General features: G+C 46.8%; 2 protein-coding genes across 2 annotated transcripts; one reads left to right on the forward strand and one right to left on the reverse strand.

The window, feature by feature from the left end:
* The first annotated feature begins 1,761 nt into the window (after positions 1–1,761).
* fbxl18 (F-box and leucine-rich repeat protein 18) lies at positions 1,762–16,263 on the forward strand. The gene is made up of 9 exons (XM_079498214.1): positions 1,762–1,892; positions 4,325–4,522; positions 4,937–5,286; positions 5,717–5,852; positions 6,801–7,016; positions 10,461–10,939; positions 11,235–11,648; positions 14,342–14,560; positions 15,377–16,263. The coding sequence occupies exons 1-9, from the start codon at positions 1,839–1,841 to the stop codon at positions 15,537–15,539; spliced, it is 2,229 nt and encodes a 742-aa protein (XP_079354340.1). The 5' UTR covers positions 1,762–1,838; the 3' UTR covers positions 15,540–16,263.
* Positions 16,264–19,704: 3,441 nt separating this feature from the next.
* Positions 19,705–20,283, reverse strand: LOC306921636 (rho-related GTP-binding protein RhoA-B-like; the record flags this gene model as incomplete). Its single annotated transcript, XM_079498857.1, has 1 exon — positions 19,705–20,283. One exon carries the CDS (start codon positions 20,281–20,283, stop codon positions 19,705–19,707), a length of 579 nt encoding a protein of 192 aa, XP_079354983.1.
* Positions 20,284–21,315: the final 1,032 nt, after the last annotated feature.

Consider the following 21,315-nt stretch of genomic DNA (forward strand, 5'->3'; position numbering starts at 1 on the left):
TCAACAAAAACACCTAGAAGACAGGAGCCCTCGTACAAGGTTTCTTCGACTACGCTTGCACCTCCTACCACAGCACCTCTAAGGCCCTTAAAACAAGGCTCCAGACTTCCAACAAACTGGTCAGGCTACTACTTGACCTCACTCCCCGAACCCACCTCACCCCTGCCCACTTTGACAGGCTGGAATGGCTTAGGGTTGACGACAGAGTACAGCACCTTGCAATGGGTCTGGTCCACAAGATTCGCTACACCACCAAGATACCCATTTGTCTAAGTACTTCCTTAATGTCAACGAAGTACACACCCACAACACCAGAGGGAGTTCAACAAACCATGTGCAACCCAGATTCGGCACAAACAAGGGACTAAATTCATTTCGTTCCTATGCCACCAAAATGTGGAACGCCCTACCAACAGTCATTAAGGCATGCGAATCCCTTGACTCCTTCAAAACTGCTCTCAAAGGGCACCTACGGACGGCTGCAATTCAAAACTGGCCTCCGTAAAATCAGACACGGAGCCGATTTGGGGACCCAACACAAGAGGCGGTCACGGCCACACAGCCAACTCAAGGTACGGCCACGGAGCCGACTTGGGGACCCAACGCAGCTCCTCCAAGGAAAACAAACAAATTAACGGAGCTGAACGTGAATCCCCCCCACCGCCCACCCCCTTTTTTTCCCTCACTGTATGTTTCTTTTCCCTTTTTACCTCCTTTATGATGAATTCCTGTTCTGTCTATATAGAAGTGTCTATTTGTACGTCTATTTGTACGTCTCTAAATGTTTTTAATGATTTGAACATGGTGGACCCTATTGGAAACAAGTGTAATGCTTAATTGGGTCGTCCACTCACAGTTAACAGCCTTTGTATTGAGTTTGTGTTTGAAATGTACTGTAATTCTGCAAACTGTTAATAAATTCTTCAATCAATCAATCAAAAGCCGAAAATGTTGAATGAAAACAGATTAGAACAGCAAGCAAAATAAACATAGCATTGATGATAATTTTTTTTGCTTATTTTTTGTTTATATTTTTCTCTCTCAGATCATTTTATTTTATTTTAAAGACACGAATGTAACTTCATATTAAAGTGCTGCTTATCTCAACCAAAGTCATCTAGATCTCTCTCAACCAAGGGGGCAGGCAGACTTTCCAACGTTGAAGCTCTGGTTCCTAGTGGTAGGAGGAGGGACTACAGGCGGACCCGTGGATTCATGACCGGGAAACCCCGTGCAGCTGGGCTTTAACGTTGAGCGCTCAGTTGCCCTACGTCACTCAGGACCTCAAAGTTGAGGTCCTGGGAGGGACTTCCGGCAGTCTTCCGGGTGCTTCAAAACGCCACTGAGCAACTTCCACTGACATGAATAGCTGGGGGGGCGGAGCTTCGCGCCAGTTCAGTCTCTATTATATATATACTCTATGCTCTCAACCAAAATCTGGCAACACTGTAACAAGGATAGTCTAAGAAGGATAAGACGCGAAGACCGTACGGCCGACGCCATGTTGCTTTGGAAGGAAAGAAACATGCGCAATGGGCTATATGCAGCCAACACTTCCGCGTTCAGCTTCCTTGGTCTCAACTGCGCATGTTTCTTTCCTTCCAAAGCAACATGGCGTCGGCCGTACGGTCTTCGCGTCTTATCCTTCTTAGACTATCCTTGCACTGTAACAGGAAACGTGTCCGTCTGGCAAATAGTTCCGGTGGTGTTCCGTGGCTGAGTGCCGATTGGATTCCTATTTCCTCCCAGTAGAAAGCTGTTTCAGTTGAAGATCAATGCAGCTTTTCTCCTGTCATCATAACTGTAGCCTCACATAGAACTTTAAAACATTAACAACTATGAGTACATCTATAGCAGGAATAGTAGAGGACATGGACTATCAAATTGAACAGGTTAGACCACATTAAATTGACTTATAACGTTGTGTTCCCCAGCTACCTTTGTTTAGCTAACTGTAAACTGTAGCTATTTTAGCTAGACCTAGTTATTATGATGACAGCCTATGAAAATTGTATGGCAAGAGTTTAATGAAAAGTGTGATTATTGTACGTGTTTAATTAACAAATTGATGCTTTGGTACTGTATATTGTCCCCATTCAACCAAATTAGGCTGTGTGCAGGCTGTGCTGCACACAAGTATCATGCCACAGCTTTGTTTATTTATAAAACACATATAAAGGTAGAATAAGTGATATTTTTGGATAAAACAAAACGTTTTTGTTCAAAGGTTGAACTAAGCACTATATTCTGATAGTCATTGCTATAGTGTTTGTTCAGTAACAGGAGTCTCCATGTTTCTCTTTGCTAAACAGAAAATACATTTTCAGGTAGCTGACAAAAGTTCAGTCTGGAGAGACATGGAGACTCCATAGTCTATAGTAATCAGTACGATCAGAATATAGAGCTATTTAACACTTATTTTAACAAAAGAAAATCACTTACCCTGCCTTTAATGCAAAGCAATATATTATGTTAACATACATTAGCATTATTTATAATACAAATAAAGGGAAAACAAAACCAACAATGTAGGGGAAATCATAGCCCCTTTTGGAACCCTCGGTTACCTTTTCTGAATTTTGTACGGCGGTACCCTAGGGTCCCTCGTAGCTTATTCCACCCTCCATAGGACGCAGATTTACCCACTGTCTGTTCACGGAGATCTGCTCGGTCGCTTGAGTGTTGGTGAGATGGTTCAAAGATGCATACAACAGCTTTAGGAGACCGCCGCAACGTGTGCGAAACGGCATTAACCGCCGTTGCCGTTAAGTATTTTTAATCTTTTTTTAAAGTTTTGCTTCACTGAAATTCTCTCTTCCTCACTTCCCATGTCCCGCCTCCCACGACACAACAGCATTATAAACATCCTGCATGCATGCGGTTGGCCAATCAGAGGCAGTAGCTAGGACGTGCAGCTTGCCAGTCGCCGCTCGGGAGGCGGTACAATGCGAAGTCAATAAGGAAGTCAAGGAAGAGAGAGGAGAGAGAATTTCAGCGAAGCAAAACTTCAAAAAAAGTTGTGGCGGTCTCCTAAAGCTGTTGTATGCATCTTTGAAACATCTCACAAACACTCAAGCGACCGAGCAGGTCTCCGTGAAAAGACAGTGGGTAAATCTGCGTCCTATGGAGGGTGGAATAAGCTACGAGGGACCCTAGGGTACCGCCGTACAAAATTCAGAAAAGGTAACCGAGGGTTCCGAAAGGGGTTAGGGAAATCATAGGGTGCCTTGCTCAACGGTCACAAGGCCAGTAGAGTGTACAAATGGAACCAAATGGATTTGGTTCCATTTGTACACTCTTTAACATTGATTTTACAATATAAATATGAGATAGAAATGCCATTTAAATGGGGGTCCGTAGACTAATGTGTCAAACCGGGGGTCCTTGAAATTAAACGCGTTGAGAATCACTGCTAGAGCCGTAAATATCTTCTCTTATGGGGGTCTCTGGCATATCTTTTCAAATGGGGGTCCGCATGCTCATTATTGTCAATTTGGGGGTCATGGACATGAAAATGTTTGGGAACCACTGAATTAAAGGATGTATCACTGGTTTCTTTCAAAACTGGCCTGAAAAAACAGGCCAAAATAACCGAAGAAATAAAATAAACAACTTCATTAAGATAGTTAAAAGCTAGTTATAGCTAGTTAAAAGCTAGTTATAGCTAGTTAAAAGCTATAAGACTAGTAAACATTAAAATGAAAAGGCAGAAAGGGGGATTTGAATTTGATGTGGAAAGCGAGTCTAAATAAAAAAGTATTCTATCAATCAATTAATCAAAGTGTTATTACCACTATCGGAAAAGCTGCCGATACTGCCTGTTGGTATCGGCGAGTATGCCTGCCTATGCCATTACGATACCATGTCATTTATCACATGATTTCATTTACAGTCATATTTTGAATGCTTCAGTTGATGTTGCATTACTGTGCTATTTACATTATTTACATTATTGTTTTACTAACTTTAGCAATTACTAATGAAATTTGTATTAATTCCTAGATCAGTGGTTCTCAAACCTTTTAATTTCAATGACCCACATAACTTGAGAGTTACAGACCTGTAAGGGTCCATTTGGAACCCCCTCAGCAAATCCAGATTGTCGCTGAACCCCACTTTGAGAACCACTTGTCCTAGATTCGTTTCAATTACACACTGATATGGTATCGGATCGGTACTCTGTATCGACCCATACGCAAGTTGTAGATATCGGAATCTGCATCGGGAAGGAAAGAAATGGTATCGGTACATCTAATTGTGTGTATTATTACTTACCTTTGCTTTGTATGTGTTATGTTATCTCTGCCCCCCCCCCCCCCGCCAGGCTGTGGGTGACGAGGACGTGATGGCCTCGGCCTCAGTGGGAATGTCGGGTTTGTCCGATGAGATCCTGCTGTGCATCCTGCATCACGTCCCCGTGGGAGACCTGCTGCTCAACGTGGCGCGCGTCTGCCGCAAGCTGCACTCGCTCTGTCGCGACAAGACCCTGCTGACGCACGTCTGTCTGTCTGAGCACTACACGGTAGCATAAATGACACTTCCTAGACCTCCTGTCACTGCACACTTGCACAGTGAAATAACCAACACCTTATAGGCCTCCTGTCACAGTCACCCGACCTCAATTACTTTGCATAATTATCTGAATCATTTCCATTCATCTCCATAAAGGGTTCCCAAACTTTTCAGACCGTGACATCCCAAAATAATCATAATGACAAGCACTTGGAATTGTAGGAGTTGAGGCATTACATGTTGTTTGACTCTGTTCCACAGATACATATTGTGAGAATTCATCAAACTCATAGACGTTAATCAAATAATCACATATTGCAGTTATTTGTAATGACAGCTAATTGTTAATCAAAATGTCATGATTGTGTCAGCCCTATTTTCACCACAATTGAAACTAACATTATTATTTTCCTCCCCCCTCCAGGCCAGTGACCTGTCTGTGCGGCAGATATTGAAGCAGCTGGCCAATCACGTGCAGTCCCTCAGCCTGAACGGCTGCTATTGGCTGTCGGGCTCCACCATGGAGCATCTGGTCCGTTGTCGGGCGGTGACGCGCCTGGACCTGGGCGGCTGCCGCCTCACCTCCCTGCGCCTCTCGCGCCTCCTCTCCTCCCTGAGCCTCCTCAAGTCGCTGGCCTTCGACGTGGCGCCGGGCTTCAACGCCGCGCAGCTGGGCTCCGAGGCAGTCGACTCGCTGAGTCGCCTGTCGGACCTGCGGCAGACCCTCCTCACGCCCAGCTACGGCGTGGTGCCATGCTGTGCCCAACTACGCAGGTGACCTCGTGGAGTTAAACGTTCTCAGTCATTCAGTCGCCCATGACTGATTTCAGTCATTTGGATTCCATAGAGGCCAGAATGTCGGCCACCGAAAATAGACGATCTACAAGCGCTCAACGCGTCACGCTGTGAGATTGTAGATCGACAGTTTTCAGTCATTGGTTATATAAAGATTTAAGTATTTGAAGTAATCAAATTCACTAGCAATATAGAATACAATACATTGTTCAGAAGCATCTTCTGAACAATGTATTCTCCCCTCAAGACTTTATTTTTAATTCCGTTTGAGAGTTCTGTGATCTACTGTATGTCTGTTTGGCTTTTAATGAGAGTTTATTTTTATTTTTGTTCACTGTCTGCTGACGCTGCGTGTGTATCTCGTATTCTTCAGTGATGTGTCTCCCTTGTTGTGTATTTCTGCTCATAGGCTGGCCCTGCAGTTTGATATACCAGAGGTGACCAGAGAGGGTGCCAGCGTGTGCTGCCAGTTGATGGTGGGCCAGAGTAGCGTGCCACATTACCAACAGTTGGAGGAGTTCAGTGCTAGATTGGCCCCAGGAGAGGTGATTTATAACAATAATAATAATAATATCTCAAATGTATATAGTGCTTTTCTAAGTACACAAAGACACTTTACATGGGGGTGGAGGAGAAAACAACAAAAGAAAAACAACTTTATTAGGAGCTGGCAAAAGCCATATTGAAGAGGTGGGTTTTGAGATACTAGGTACGATACTTGGTCTGGTAACCGTAAGGCTCACCCCAAAACACACTCGACCTACATTTGTTCCCGCCGACTGCACGCTGGGGCGGCTCTTGTATTCTTGTATTTGTTTTACTGAGGATAAGATTACAAATAAGTTCAGGGTTAAGCAAAGTTTTACTGTGGTTACGGTTAGGAATAGTGTTGGTTTAGGCTGAGTTTTACTGATGTTAACGTTAGGAATAAGGTTAGGTTTAGGCAGAGTTTTACTGATGTTAAGGTTAGGAATAAGGGTGACTGATTTGCGCCGAGGCGACTGTGTTTGGGGCGAGCGTTTTGGTATTCTTTCGTCTTTGGGACCTCAAGGTGGATGTCGTCACCAGACCTGAGGTACTGTAAGTGGGAGGGGACATGATGTTGGAAGAGGAGCCAGGTAGCCTCATAGGTGGTGTGAAGTATTTTGCTCAACTCATTGACTGCCATTGACGTCTATAGACCTAATTGAAAATCCAACGCTTCACTGCCATTGAGGACAATGGATCAATCAGTGTTTTCAGTGGTTTGCGATAGAGGGCGCTCTTCCGGAACCTGTGAGTTTATTTGGGCTTCCGGATCAGAGGACAACCGGAAAAAAACGTGATCAAAACAAAACCAAGCCGTAATAGGATTATAGGACTTCTTCACAAAAATTCAGATGACTAGAATATGACAAACTGAATTACATTTTATTCTAAAGACTAGACTAGAACTAAATAAACACTGTCAAAATCAACACTGACGTGTGTAACTTGTTATTTCCTGTTGCCAGGTCAACCAGACGTTGCTGCTCCTCTACCTGGCTGTGTTCAGTGTCCGTGTTCCGGAGCACCTCCGGGTCTTCCTGGTGTCCATCCCTGGTCCCAACCCCGCCCACTGGTCTGCCTCCGCCTCATTGGCCCAGAGCCTGGGGCACCATGGTGACCTGGAGGCCTTGCAGCTTCCTCGCACCTGGTTGGACCCTCGGTCCCTAGAGCGCGCCCTAGAGGTAGGAGACCTGTATAATTAACCCCTTAAAAACCTGAGGCTGACTAAATGTCTTCTAAATCCTAAAAGCTTTCTGAAAAACATGTTTCTATGTAAGTGTTCTCAAACCTTTTCATGTCAAGGACCCCGAAGTATTTGGCTACCGACTCCCCCATCTCAAAATATTTTGTTCCAGGGACCCCCAGAAGCAAAGATTGGATATTCAAGGATTTGTACATGTTTAAGATGTTTCTAAAATAATAGATCTACAAGCTCGCTGAGCTTTTATATCTTGTGTTTTTGAATAGCCAACGCAAAAATCTAAAATGACACGGATGCTTTCCCGTTTTTAATCTGAGGCAGATTGAATCGATTCTACAAAATGCCTGCAGTGCTAAACCAGTGGTTCTCAAACCCTTTCGTACCAAGGACCCCCAAATGTATATATGGCCGTGGATGGCTACGGTCGACCACCCCATCTGAAAATGATTTGTGCCAGGGACCCCCAGAACAGATGATTTGTGTTAAAAATGTTCAAAGATAGCAGATGTACAAGCTCGCAGCGTGGCACGAACTGACACACTGTGAGTTTGTATATCTGCTATTTTTTTGAACAACTGTTCTAAACCAATGTTCTAAATCCCAAGAGGTTTCTGAAAAATAAAATCGAAAATGACACGGATGCTTTCCTGGTTTTAGTGGGTCAACATAATCCCCTGTGATCACAATCATTTGAGATAATTGCAACAATATCTGATTGTGAATTTGAACCTCAGACCACCTCTAGTTGTGGGTCCCGAACCTCAGACCTCTAGTGGTGGGTCCCGAACCTCAGACCACCTCTAGTGGTGGGTCCCGAACCTCAGACCACCTCTAGTGGTGGGTCCCAAACCTCAGACCTCTAGTGGTGGGTCCCGAACCTCAGACCTCTAGTGATGGGTCCCGAACCTCAGACCTCTAGTGGTGGGTCCCGAACCTCAGACCTCTAGTGGTGGGTCCCGAACCTCAGACCACCTCTAGTGGTGGGTCCCGAACCTCAGACCACCTCTAGTGGTGGGTCCCGAACCTCAGACCTCTAGTGGTGGATCCCAACCTCAGACCTGTAGTGGTGGGTCCCGAACCTCAGACCACCTCTAGTGGTGGGTCCCGAACCTCAGACCTCTAGTGGTGGGTCCCGAACCTCAGACCACCTCTAGTGGTGGGTCCCGAACCTCAGACCACCTCTAGTGGTGGGTCCCGAACCTCAGACCTCTAGTGGTGGATCCCAACCTCAGACCTCTAGTGGTGGGTCCCGAACCTCAGACCACCTCTAGTGGTGGGTCCCGAACCTCAGACCACCTCTAGTGGTGGGTCCCGAACCTCAGACCTCTAGTGGTGGGTCCCGAACCTCAGACCACCTCTAGTGGTGGGTCCCAACCTCAGACCTCTAGTGGTGGGTCCCGAACCTCAGACCACCTCTAGTGGTGGATCCCGAACTTCAGACCACCTCTAGTGGTGGGTCCCAACCTCAGACCACCTCTAGTGGTGGATCCCGAACCTCAGACCACCTCTAGTGGTGGGTCCGGAACCTCAGACCTCTAGTGGTGGGTCCCGAACCTCAGCCTCTAGTGGTGGGTCCCGAACCTCAGACCTCTAGTGGTGGGTCCCAACCTCAGACCTCCTCTAGTGGTGGATCCCAACCTCAGACCTCTAGTGGTGGGTCCCGAACCTCAGACCTCTAGTGGTGGGTTTCGAACCTCAGACCTCTAGTGGTGGATCCCAACCTCAGACCTCTAGTGGTGGGTCCCGAACCTCAGACCTCTAGTGGTGGGTCCCGAACCTCAGACCTCTAGTGGTGGGTCCCGAACCTCAGACCTCTAGTGGTGGGTCCCGAACCTCAGACCTCTAGTGGTGGGTCCCGAACCTCAGACCTCTAGTGGTGGGTCCCGAACCTCAGACCTCTAGTGGTGGGTCCCAACCTCAGACCACCTCTAGTGGTGGGTCCCAACCTCAGACCTCTAGTGGTGGGTCCCGAACCTCAGACCACCTCTAGTGGTGGATCCCGAACTTCAGACCACCTCTAGTGGTGGGTCCCAACCTCAGACCACCTCTAGTGGTGGGTCCCGAACCTCAGACCTCTAGTGGTGGGTCCCGAACCTCAGACCACCTCTAGTGGTGGGTCCCGAACCTCAGACCTCTAGTGGTGGGTCCCGAACCTCAGACCTCTAGTGGTGGGTCCCGAACCTCAGACCTCTAGTGGTGGGTCCCGAACCTCAGACCTCTAGTGGTGGATCCCAACCTCAGACCTCTAGTGGTGGGTCCCGAACCTCAGACCTCTAGTGGTGGGTCCCGAACCTCAGACCACCTCTAGTGGTGGGTCCCGAACCTCAGACCACCTCTAGTGGTGGGTCCCGAACCTCAGACCACCTCTAGTGGTGGGTCCCGAACCTCAGCCTCTAGTGGTGGGTCCCGAACCTCAGACCTCTAGTGGTGGGTCCCAACCTCAGACCTCTAGTGGTGGTCTTGGACTCCTCATGCATAGAAGGAAGCATAAGGTCAGCCCGCTGCCCCCCCCAGGTTGGCAGAGGAAGTGTAGCGCCCAGGATTATATTAGATAATTGACAAAATGGGTTGCAAAATCGTGGGGAAAAAAATAGAAGAATCGTGTCGTTATTCCAAGAAAAAAAAGAAAGGGAAGAAGAGAGGGAGGCATTTCGGATCAAGGCAAAAACAATGTTAAAAGCTTTTTCCACAAACCGTACAAAAAAAGGCCTTTCCCATATGTTTTCCCACGTTAGATTTAGCAAACCTTTGCTACAAAACAGCGCAATAAATGTTTTTTCTTTGTTTTCTATATTACTATCTATATTGTGATAGTAATCATTAAACTCTATTAGACACATTCAGAGACGGGTCCTCTGGTCGCAGCCAACCTATTTCCTGTAGGAAAGACAAGATATCTGTGGCACCGCTCAGTGGCCCCGTGGTGGCTGAGATGAATTCTACCACTACTGTTGGAGCAGCCATAAACTACATCACGATGTTCTGGCCATCTTTGTAAAGTTAGTGTTAGTAAAAAGCAGGTGAAAGAGTAACGTTTGAGCAGACTAACATCAGTCACTTTCCCATTCAATGTAGTAGAAGAGCTGACTGTGTACCCCGCAGATATCTTGTCCCCGCTTACAGGAAATACGTTGGCTGCGACCAGGAATGTATCTCTGAATGTGTCTATAGTGTTTGTTCAGTAACAGGACTCACAGGAGCCAACATGTCTCTCCAGCTCTTTCATAAAGAAAAAGAAAATGATTTTTTCAGATCGGGATACCAATTTTATCCAATCAGGATAGAGAACTCAGTCAGGATGGAATTGCAAGTGATGATACAAAGAAATGAGCAGACAAAATTGAACATTGAAGCTGAGAAATGGGTACTTTCTCCTGAATTTTCTTTTTTTTTTTAAATCAGAAAATTTATTTTCTGTTAACAGGGCAACAGCCCGAAGCACCTGAGCTTCAGTCGCTCCCCGGCGCTACGCGCACAGCTCTTACAATCGCTGCTGGAGGGCGGGGTCAAGGACGCCACGAGACTGGTCAGCCTCAACCTGAGTGGGATAAGCCACAGCCCTTACCCAGAGTGCAGCAGCGGCGGCGGAGGAATGCGCGGGGGTGGGGAGGATCAGCTGTCTGCTGGGACCGTGAGCCGCCTGGCACTTAACTGTTGCAACCTCCGACACCTCAACCTCATGCACACACACTACCACCACGACAATGGCACACCTGGACTTGGCGGAGAAACGCACCTATGTGCCAGCCTGTCCAGACTGAGACACCTGCGCTCGCTGGCGCTGCCCGCCTGCGCCGTGTCCGACGGCTCCAACGCCCACCCCCACCCCACACACGCTACCTCGCCCTCTTCGCTGCTGCTGGGGTTGAAGAAGCCGGCCCGCGTGGGAGTCCAGACTTACAGGTAGAGTTGTCCCAAAACCGATACCGGCATAGGAAAAGCTGCCGATACTACTGCCTAAAATGCTGGGATCAGCATGTCCGTGTCATTCTGATACCACATAATTAATCGCATGCTGATATTTAATTTACTGTAATATTTTGTAATGCTTCAGTTGATGTTGCACTGCTGTTTATACTCTTACTGTACTCTTTACATTATATTTGATGTAACTTGTTTTAACCCAAGTAACCCAAGAAAGATAACCCAAGTTTTGGGTTATCAGTATGGGGAAGTAAGAAATGGAATCTACTTACAGGCCAGAGTTGGACGCCTCCTTAGCCAGTGACGGCACCTCCTCGGGCCTGGTGCAGCTCGTAAGCGGCTGCCCTTCGCTGGAGACCCTGGAGATCATCTGCCCCGGTTTTGTCTCCGTCCTGCCGCGCCTTGAGCCGTGCACGCGCGCGTGCACCGAGCCGCGTGGCGTGTGCACGTGGGCCAGAGGAGTCGGGGACGTGCATGTCGCAGCGCTGGAGGCGTTGCCCCGCTTGCGTCGCCTGACACTGGCGGGTCTGCCGGGGATACTTAAAGGGACAGGGCTGCTACAGCTGGCTATGGGCTGCAAGGACCTACGCACATTATCCCTCGCCAACCTGGGCTCCCTAAAGGCCATGGGCTACAACGCCGCACTGCTGGACACACTCAGACACTGCACACAACTGCGGGAGCTCAGGTTAGAATGCACTTGATTCACTATTTGAACAAAAGCACAGCCAGATCACAGCCAGATCGCAGCCAGAGTGCAGCCAGAGTGCAGCCAGAGTGCAGCCAGAGTGCAGCCAGATCGCAGCCAGATCACAGCCACATAACAGCCGGACTATAGCCAGATCACAGCCAAATCGCAGCCAGATCGCAAGAAACTCACAGCCAGATCACAGCCAGATCGCAGCCAGAGTGCAGCCAGAGTGCAGCCAGAGTGCAGCCAGAGTGCAGCCAGAGTGCTGCCAGATTGCTGCTAAATCGCAGCCAGATCGCAAGAAACTCACAGCCAGAGTGCAGCCAGAGTGCAGCCAGAGTGCAGCCAGAGTGCAGCCAGAGTGCAGCCAGAGTGCAGCCAGAGTGCAGCCAGAGTGCAGCCAGAGTGCAGCCAGAACGCAGCCAGAACGCAGCCAGAGTGCAGCCAGATCGCAGCCAGACAATACAGCCAGATCGCAGCCAGATTACAGCCAGAGTGCAGCCAGAGTGCAGCCAGAGTGCAGCCAGAGTGCAGCCAGAGTGCAGCCAGAGTGCAGCCAGAGTGCAGCCAGAGTGCAGCCAGAGTGCAGCCAGAGTGCAGCCAGAGTGCAGCCAGATCGCAGCCAGAGTACAGCCAGATGGCAGCCAGAGTGCAGCCAGATCACAGCCAGAGTGCAGGCAGATCACAGCCATAGTGCAGCCAGATCGCAGCCATAGTGCAGCCAGATCGCAGCCAGATTACAGCCAGATCACAGCCAAATCGCAGCCAGATTGCAGCCAGATCGCAGCCAGACTGCAGCCAGATCGCAGCCAGATCGCAGCCAGACTGCAGCCAGACTGCAGCCAGACTGCAGCCAGATTGCAGCCAGATTGCAGCCAGATTGCAGCCAGATTGCAGCCAGATTGCAGCCAGATTGCAGCCAGAGTGCAGCCAGATCGCAGCCAGAGTGCAGCCAGAGTGCAGCCAGAGTGCAGCCAGAGTGCAGCCAGAGTGCAGCCAGAGTGCAGCCAGAACGCAGCCAGAGTGCAGCCAGATCGCAGCCAGACAATACAGCCAGATCGCAGCCAGAGTGCAGCCAGAGTGCAGCCAGAGTGCAGCCAGAGTGCAGCCAGAGTGCAGCCAGAGTGCAGCCAGAGTGCAGCCAGAGTGCAGCCAGAGTGCAGCCAGAGTGCAGCCAGAGTGCAGCCAGAGTGCAGCCAGATCGCAGCCAGATCACAGCCAGAGTACAGCCAGATGGCAGCCAGAGTGCAGCCAGATCACAGCCAGAGTGCAGGCAGATCACAGCCATAGTGCAGCCAGATCGCAGCCATAGTGCAGCCAGATCGCAGCCAGATTACAGCCAGATCACAGCCAAATCGCAGCCAGATTGCAGCGAGATCGCAGCCAGACTGCAGCCAGACTGCAGCCAGACTGCAGCCAGACTGCAGCCAGACTGCAGCCAGATTGCAGCCAGATTGCAGCCAGACTGCAGCCAGATTGCAGCCAGATCGCAGCCAGACTGCAGCCAGATTGCAGCCAGATCACAGCCAGATCACAGCAAGACTACAGCAAGATCACAGTCAGATCACAGCTAGAGTGCAGCTAGATCGCAGCCAGACACTTTCATTTGTGGTGAGATAAAAAAAGACCTTGTTCTGGTATGTTTTTGCATGGCTTCATCACTGTGTATTATGCACATTCTAGGCAGTGAATGCCATCACCTTTCTATGAGAGAAGTGAGATTTTCCTCCCAATTTGGAAAGATGGATTTTCAGGCCTGTTTTGAAGGAAGCCAGTGATCCAAATCTTTGAAGGCATGGTGTCAGGGCATTCCACACTTTGGTGGCAGTGCAGTAGAAAGATAATTTACCCATGTTTGTTCTATAGGTGCGTGTTACCAGAGCATTGTTGTCGCTCCCTCTCAACGGATTCGTATGACAATCAACCTATAATCACCATTAGGTTACTTATCACTTACTTGTTACTTATGTGATTAGGAAACACAGATACCTCCGACGTGGCGTTGGTTGCGTTGTCGGACTATTACTAACACTAAGTCTAACCCTAACCTCAGTCTTAACCGGCCACGTAAGTCCCCTAAAGTCATATCAGTCTTAACTGGCCATGGAAGTCTGTTTCACAATGTTTTCGCTTCGGCTGCAGTAATTTCACTCTCTGTTTCCTACTCGCAGCCATTATGCTGTAGGCTCCAGGTGAGCCTGCTGGCTCAATTTCATTCGAGTAAAGCAAAGCTACTATATTTACCCAGGGTATCTGGGCTAAGCTCAAGAACTTGTTTCCAGCCAGGCCCTGCTCATAGAACATTTCATGGTAGTGGTTCAATGCCTTGCTCAAGGGCACTTCAGCGGTGGTAATTTTAACGTGTCGGACCGCTGATTCGAACTGGCGACCTTCCGGTATCAAGACCGCTCCGCAATCCGTTCGGCCACCGCTGCCACAAGCGGTGATAAGTGATAAGTGATAAGTGATAAGTGATAAGTAACCCTCTAGTATCGTGGCTGTGGGCGACGGTCCAATTTGATGATGTAGTCAGATTTGAGTGTAGTAATGAGCCCCTTTGATTATCTCGACTAGTACATTTACGGAAGTACACAAATAATACAAATAAAGATAGCATCCATAAAATCTCCATCCTATAATGTACATGTCCTTACGAGTATAGTAATACAAACATGTGTGTTTATGTGCAGGTTGGAGCAGCCGCACCTGAATGCCAACGCGTCGTTCTTCGAAGCCCTCTCGTGTTGCCCCCAGCTGCAGCGCGTCTGTGTGGTGTCACGCAGCGGCACGTTTGACCCCATCGCCACGGAGACCTTCATGTCGCACTGCCACGCCGTCACCGTGTGCCACATGTTCATGGGTGGAACCCTGGCAGCATGTCGCACACTACAGAGAGTATTACTGGACAGGTCAGTGTGTGTGTGTGGCCCCTTTTCCACCAAAAATAACGTTGGTACTTCTTTTAATGTTGGTGCTTTCATGGAACCAGCCACGAACCGGCCTGTGTTTCCACTGATGGGTTTCTTGTATACAAACATTGAGGCTGCACACGCAGGTGCCGGTTTCATGTAATCAACAATCCCCAAATCTGTTGTTTTGGGGAGCACTGGTTTCAGTTCATTCAACCTCCTCTTGTGTGTTGGATGGTGAGACGCAGAGACGCACCCTAGTGAGACAGATATATACTTCACCCTGCCAACAGTATTGCACGCCGAGAACAGCTGACATACAAGCTCACATGTTCTCTGCCATTCTGCAACACCTTTGCACGGTGTGACGTTGTCTGGAAATGTGTCTATTAAGCAGAACCATTGTAATTGGGGCGGCATAGCTGAATGGTTAGAGGGCCTGCCTGGGGAGTAGGAATCTCCAGTTGTTTCAGGTTCGATTCCAGACCTGGCCAGCAATGTGTCCAATATGACCGCTCAAAGTGAATATTTCACGGGGGAATTTCGATCATCAATGGCAGTTACAGATTCTCTTCTTTTTTTTAATGATGATTTTTCACTTGCTTTTGCCATTGTTTATATCACATCCACATCTTCCATCCTGTAGAATAGTGACACGCCCACTTTGTTTTCCAGTTCATGGCAAGAACAAGTATTATTATAATTGTTTTGGTTCCAGTTCCAAACCAACTTTTAGGGTTCTGAACCAATTAATTTGCAGTGGAAGCACTCCTAGGGGCTATTGAGGTCTCTGTTTGTTCCTGTCTCTGCCTGCAGGTTCTCAGCGGAGCGGGCAGCTCTCAGCGTGGTCATCTATCCGCTGCAGCACGAAGACCTGCCTCTGGTCATCAGAGACATCCCCCTCACTCTGCTGGATCGCATCACACTGTTCCAGAGCCGCGTGGCCCAGGCCCCGCCCCCCACCGCTAGGATAAGATAGCACCATGACCGTGACTAGCGATGGGACCATATGGAAAATTACATGTCACGATCATTGTGACAAATATAGTTGCCAAAATACTTTGAAAATACTTCAAATTGCACTTTTGTCAACCACTTGAACCCCCAGGATCCCTATTCTAAAAATAGCCAATCCACAAGCTCACAAGTGTGTGAAATTAGAGCGTACAAAAATTAGAGTGTTGCAAAATTGAAAACTAAGCATTATTCAAAAAACGGCATAATTTAAAAAAGTCAATATCACTCATAATTGTAAGTGCTATTGGATTCCCACACTTATTTCTAAGTGTAGCAACAATGAAAACTAAGCATTCTTCAAAATAAATAATAATAGTAAGTCAGTTCAGTTTCACGGTTATTTTGAAAAGATACTGCACATGTTCATACCGAGATAACGATACGATAAGCAGCAGCACCAGTCCAGGGCTGAGTTGTGTATAAACCTTTGACCTCAGGGGTAATTCAACTTTAAGGATATTTCAACTTTTTTTGTCGTAAATTAGCGCCCTACTTGATAATACTACAGCGTCACACCATGATGACAATGGCCGGGTTTCCCAAACGCATATGGTGTAATACTTGTAGTGTTGCACATGCTCAGATGCCCTCTAGGCCGCACACAGAAGCCTGTGAACATAGACATTTCGTGCATAGATGTGCCACGCAATGGTAGGCCTCAGGCCTCAGGTCCTTTGGGAAACAACAGTGTGTGTGTGTGTGTGTGTGTGTGTGTGTGTGTGTGTGTGTGTGTGTGTGTGTGTGTGTGTGTGTGTGTGTGTGTGTGTGTGTGTGTGTGTGTGTGTGTGTGTGTGTGTGTGTGTGTGTGTGTGTGTGTGTGTGTGTGTGTGTGTGTGTGTGTGTGTGTGTGTGTATGTGTGTGTGGGGGGGGGGGGTCGGCTGTTACTGAACAAGTTTGTTTACGACAAGTTTGGACTGATATGACAAGTGTTTGTCTGCAACATGTTTTAAAGTAATGGAAAAAATGGCCAGCTAATTTGCTAAATGAAAACCACTGGTCAACCAATCACAGATGCAATACCCCGTCCACTCGGACTATGGGATCTAATAAAGATCCGTTTGTAATAAAGCCGTTTGTCTCAAATGTTTTCAGATACATATTTTTCTGCACTGTTTAAGGCCACGTTTACACCATAGAGTTATAATATATTATATCTAGAGAGCGGATTGAGGAGCGATAGCCCCGCCCCCCGCTATTCACTTCAATGGAAGTTGCTTGACGAAGTCTTCAGGGTAGTACCCCCTTGAGCGTTGATATGATTGGTTGGCTCCAATCATAGTACCCTTTGCGCTGTTCTTGTGGTACCTCTATGTCATGTCCTACGTCACGATTCATTCATAAGTTAAAGTGGGCCCAGCCCGCCTGCAGCACCAGGGTTTGACCAGTAGGGAGACGACTTCAACGTTACCCAGCCATTCCGGGGGCTTGGTTTACTCTGTAACGGTCAGAACAGCAAACGAGAAAGTGTTGTTGCGTTCTCACTTTTTGTTCTGCATTCACACACACACTGCTGTGTACACAACAGTGATTGAAAACCCTGTAGATGCGCTGCCAGATACACCAGTCACTCATGCGTAGAACCACTTCCGTGCTACTTCCTATCACAGCTGTTTGTTTACACCGTAATAGCATACGCTGAGCCATGGCGTCATGCGTTTTGCCGTTTCCCCCGTATTGCCTGTTTACAGTACATGGATATGCGAGGCGGAGCGGTTTCTAAGATTTCCAGTCTGGAAGGGGATTTCACTTCTTTGCGTTTCCAAACGCAGGAAACGCCCCACATTCACCAAAAATCACAAGCTCTGTTGTGAGCTTGTAGATCTGCTATTTTTGGTGAAGTTGTAGGCTGAAAAAGAACGCACCAAGAGTACAGTTTAACTCGGGTCCATTTTACTAATCGTATACTATAGAGGGCTCTAAGTGTTTAAACTGAAGTGACATTGATAAATTCCAAATATTATCAAAGTCTGAGGCACCCCTGAACTTACATTGTAGTCTAAACGTCGCCTACGTTTAAGGTCTATGTCATCGTGTTTGCGTTTACAGGAAGTAATACAAAATCCAATATGTAGACAGTATTACACAAAAATATATATTTTTCATTTCACCACGTCTTTTTGCGTCTAACATTTTGGACTACATCCAAAAAACCCTGAATCGCTAGGCAGGGGCAGGTGACGCTGTCGAAGGCGGGGTTTTCTCTGTTGAAAATCTAACCGGCCCCAATTAAATGGGATGGGGACGATCGGTATGAACCAATTGCCAAAAGAGTCCCACTTTAATTGGCCACGCCCCAATTTCAGAACTGCACTGAGAGAGGACTGAATAATGGGTTGAAACGAAATTATTTAGAAATTTGTCTGCAATATGTTTAAAATGTTGACCCCCTCTCATTTCTGTCTATAGTGTACAGTACTGTATGTGAATATTGTTGTAATAAACAACTTAAAACTGTTTTTGAATACTTTGTCTGTCATGGTGGTCCATCATTGTTTGCAGTTTGCAAAAGAAATATCACACCCGTGAGGGGCGGTCTTAAATATCATCGTACATCATCATGATGTAAAATAGACAGCTCATTGTCAATGGGAATGTTTGTGTAGGACAAAGTTTGTGCACATACACCAAAAGCTGGACATAGGATTCCATTAAGGTCCTGTGTATTCATTTCATCGAGTTGTGTGCTATTGTTCACCGTTAAGCCCAAACGTTGCGACCAGTTGCACCAATGCAACTGGTCGCAACTCGCAACAAAACAAGGTCAACCGCACTATAGTGCCCAAGTCCAATACTTTGGCACCACGTGGTTACTGACGGCTAGGAGGTTGTCCTAGCCAAAACTGTTGAATTCATAAATAAACAATAATCATAGCTGATCTGTCACCTCAGCATAAATACATAAATAAACAGTGTCAGACGCACAGGATACAACACCTGCTTCTTGATTAGGGACCCATTAAATACCGTGGCGCCTTGGCCATGCCCTTCATTGTGACATCATCAAATGACTGCTAAAATCAATAGACATCATATGGCTTACATGCACCAATGCAACTCCTTGCAACTGCCATTGAGTTGCATGGCGAATCAATGGTTCAGTTTGGGCTTTACAGAGAGACACCTAGACAGGTTCTGTACTACTTCAGACAGCATAGTTTTTGACATCTGAGAAGTTTTAGTCAACCAAATATACGATTTTAGTCGACTTTACACTTAGATTTAGATACTAAAACTTATTTTTGCGGGTCATCGTAATTAATGGCTGATTTTATTTACACTACAAATGTGTCTGTCTGAAACTCGTGAGCTTATAGATCTGCATCAACACTGCTATGAGGCTAATGATTGGTAGAATCCTCGGGTCTTAATGGGATAATAAAAATGAGCACACTGTGAGCATACATGGGCAACTGGCGGACCCCAGTTTCACTTAATGTGGCCCTCAGCAGGTTAATCTCAGAATACTGATATATTATTGATTATAGCTCTTACAATTCCAAACATGCAAACATGACCCGCTTTAATTACTTCAGTCTAAAGTAGTAGCTTATTGACTAATATTAAAATGTTATATCACTTAACACACTGTTCTTTGACTATATAGATGTGTATATTTGTACGTCTCTAAATGTTTTGATGAATTGAACAAGGTGGACCCTCTTGTAAACAAGTGTAATGCTTAATTGGGTCGTCCACTCACAGTTAACAGTCTTTGTATTGAGTTTGTGCTTGAAATGTACTGTAATTCTGCAAACTGTTAATAAATATTTCAATCAATCAATCAATCAATCAATCACACACACACACAAACCTGACATACGCATACACAGGCATATACTGATTTTCTTTTTACATGATATTTACGTTTATTATTTTTTCAATCTAACCTCCTCTTTACACACAAATGGCAGTGCACATACTGTATTTAAAAACATCTTTAAAGACAACAAAAGACAATGGTTGCAATCATTTCCAATATTATTATTTCTTATTATACAAAATAAACACAAATATACAAAAATATATACAAAAATATGTTACATACAATGAAATAAACGTATACAGTTACAATATAAGATTAAAATCTGTTGGCTATTTTGTTTGGAAGCAGGTCTCGCGTGTCCATTTACAGTAGACGACACGTTTTGTTTTTCCTTTTTCTAGATTCTAGCGCCGCCCTGGCGGCCATCTCAAAAACCTCCCTCACTCCCTCCTTTGTTTTGGGAGAGCACTCCATGTGTCCAAAGGCGCCGATTCTGTCTGCTACGTCACGCCCCTGCTCCGCCGTCACAGGTTTCTGCTTCATTTTGGCCAGCTCAGTGCGGGTGTACTCGTCGTCAAGCAGGTCCTTTTTATTCCCCACCAAGATGACGGGAACAGTAGGGCAGAAGTATTTGACCTCCGGGGCCCACTTGGTAAGGATGTTCTCAAGACTTCCTGGATTGTCGATGGAGTAGCACATGAGGACGACGTCGGTATCTGAGTAAGAAAGAGGACGTAGTCTGTCATAGTCCTCTTGGCCGGCTGTGTCCCAGAGTGCCAGCTCGACCTGTTTTTTTTTCACTTCGATGTTAGCCATGTAGGTCTCGAACACTGTAGGCACATAGAACTCTGGGAAGATGTTCTTACTGAACACAATGAGTAGACACGTCTTCCCACAGCCTCCATCTCCCACTACCACCAACTTTCTCGTAATTGCTGGCATAGCGTATGTTGCAAAAATATGTTTATTATATGAACGCTGGTGATTTCAGGGTCACTGATATCTCTCAATACTGCTTTTAAAGCTGAGCTGACTGTGCTCACATCATCATCATCACTGTGATGTCACTATGATGTGGATGTGAATATGATGTCAGTCATGCCCAAATATGGAGTTCCATGTGAGTCTCACCCAAATAGGAAGGTCCGTGATGTCAGCCTATAGCCTATACTCCCTACTACATCAGGTGACCATGGCAACCGGAAATCATCAAACAAAGACAGAGTGATGCAGTACCCATTCTACCATCTGTTTGTTTACCTTTTATGCCCATATATGGAGATCTCGGTCTGTCCGTGACCCTTAAGGCCTATTCATAGTCTGGATTTTCGGTGGTGAGGTGACCACCGGAGCTGAAATAACGTTGAGCGGTGGTGAGTAAAAACAGAGAAAAGGGCTGGAGCGGTGGCGGTGGCAAACCACCGCGGCTCGTGACGTCATGTTGTAGTTCGGTGGTCACCTAACCACCGAAAATCCAGACTATGCACGGACAGACAGACAGAGATCTCCATATATGGGCATAAAGGGTAAACAGATGGTTACAATGGGTACCAATAAGGCACACGGTCTGTGCATCACTATTTTATGATGATTTCAGGTTGCCATGGTCACCTCATATGAACAGTAGACCTATGTCTAGGGCTATAGCCTGACATCATGGACCTTCATATTTGGGCGTTATGCTGAGGAAGGCCTCCGGGCTGAAACGTCCATGTGTTGCTTGCTGCTGGGGGAAAACTGGAAAATATATAACGTGAGTGCTGGTATTCTTATGGATGGATTGTATCTACCAGAACTATGCAGTGCACCCGTCACATTATTACTTTGAACTACTCAACTGAGTGCTTGCTTCTTTTCCTTTCTTTGTGTACCTTTTATGCCCAGATCTCAGTATCTGTCTGACTGCCTGCCTGCCTGCCTGTGTCCATTTTATGCACATATGGAGATCCATCAGGCATCGCCGCATCGGGAGTT

This window comes from Electrona antarctica (genome assembly GCF_951216825.1).
Source record: "Electrona antarctica genome assembly, chromosome: 4".
Taxonomy (NCBI): Eukaryota; Metazoa; Chordata; class Actinopteri; order Myctophiformes; family Myctophidae; genus Electrona; species Electrona antarctica.

Bases quoted from the DNA above. Each gene is read 5' to 3' on its own strand.
- fbxl18 (XM_079498214.1), top strand. From the start codon at position 1,839: ATGAGTACATCTATAGCAGGAATAGTAGAGGACATGGACTATCAAATT. The intron at 1,893-4,324 runs GTTAGACCACAT...CCCCCCCGCCAG, and splicing joins TGGACTATCAAATTGAACAG to GCTGTGGGTGACGAGGACGT. The intron at 11,649-14,341 runs GTTAGAATGCAC...GTTTATGTGCAG, and splicing joins ACACAACTGCGGGAGCTCAG to GTTGGAGCAGCCGCACCTGA.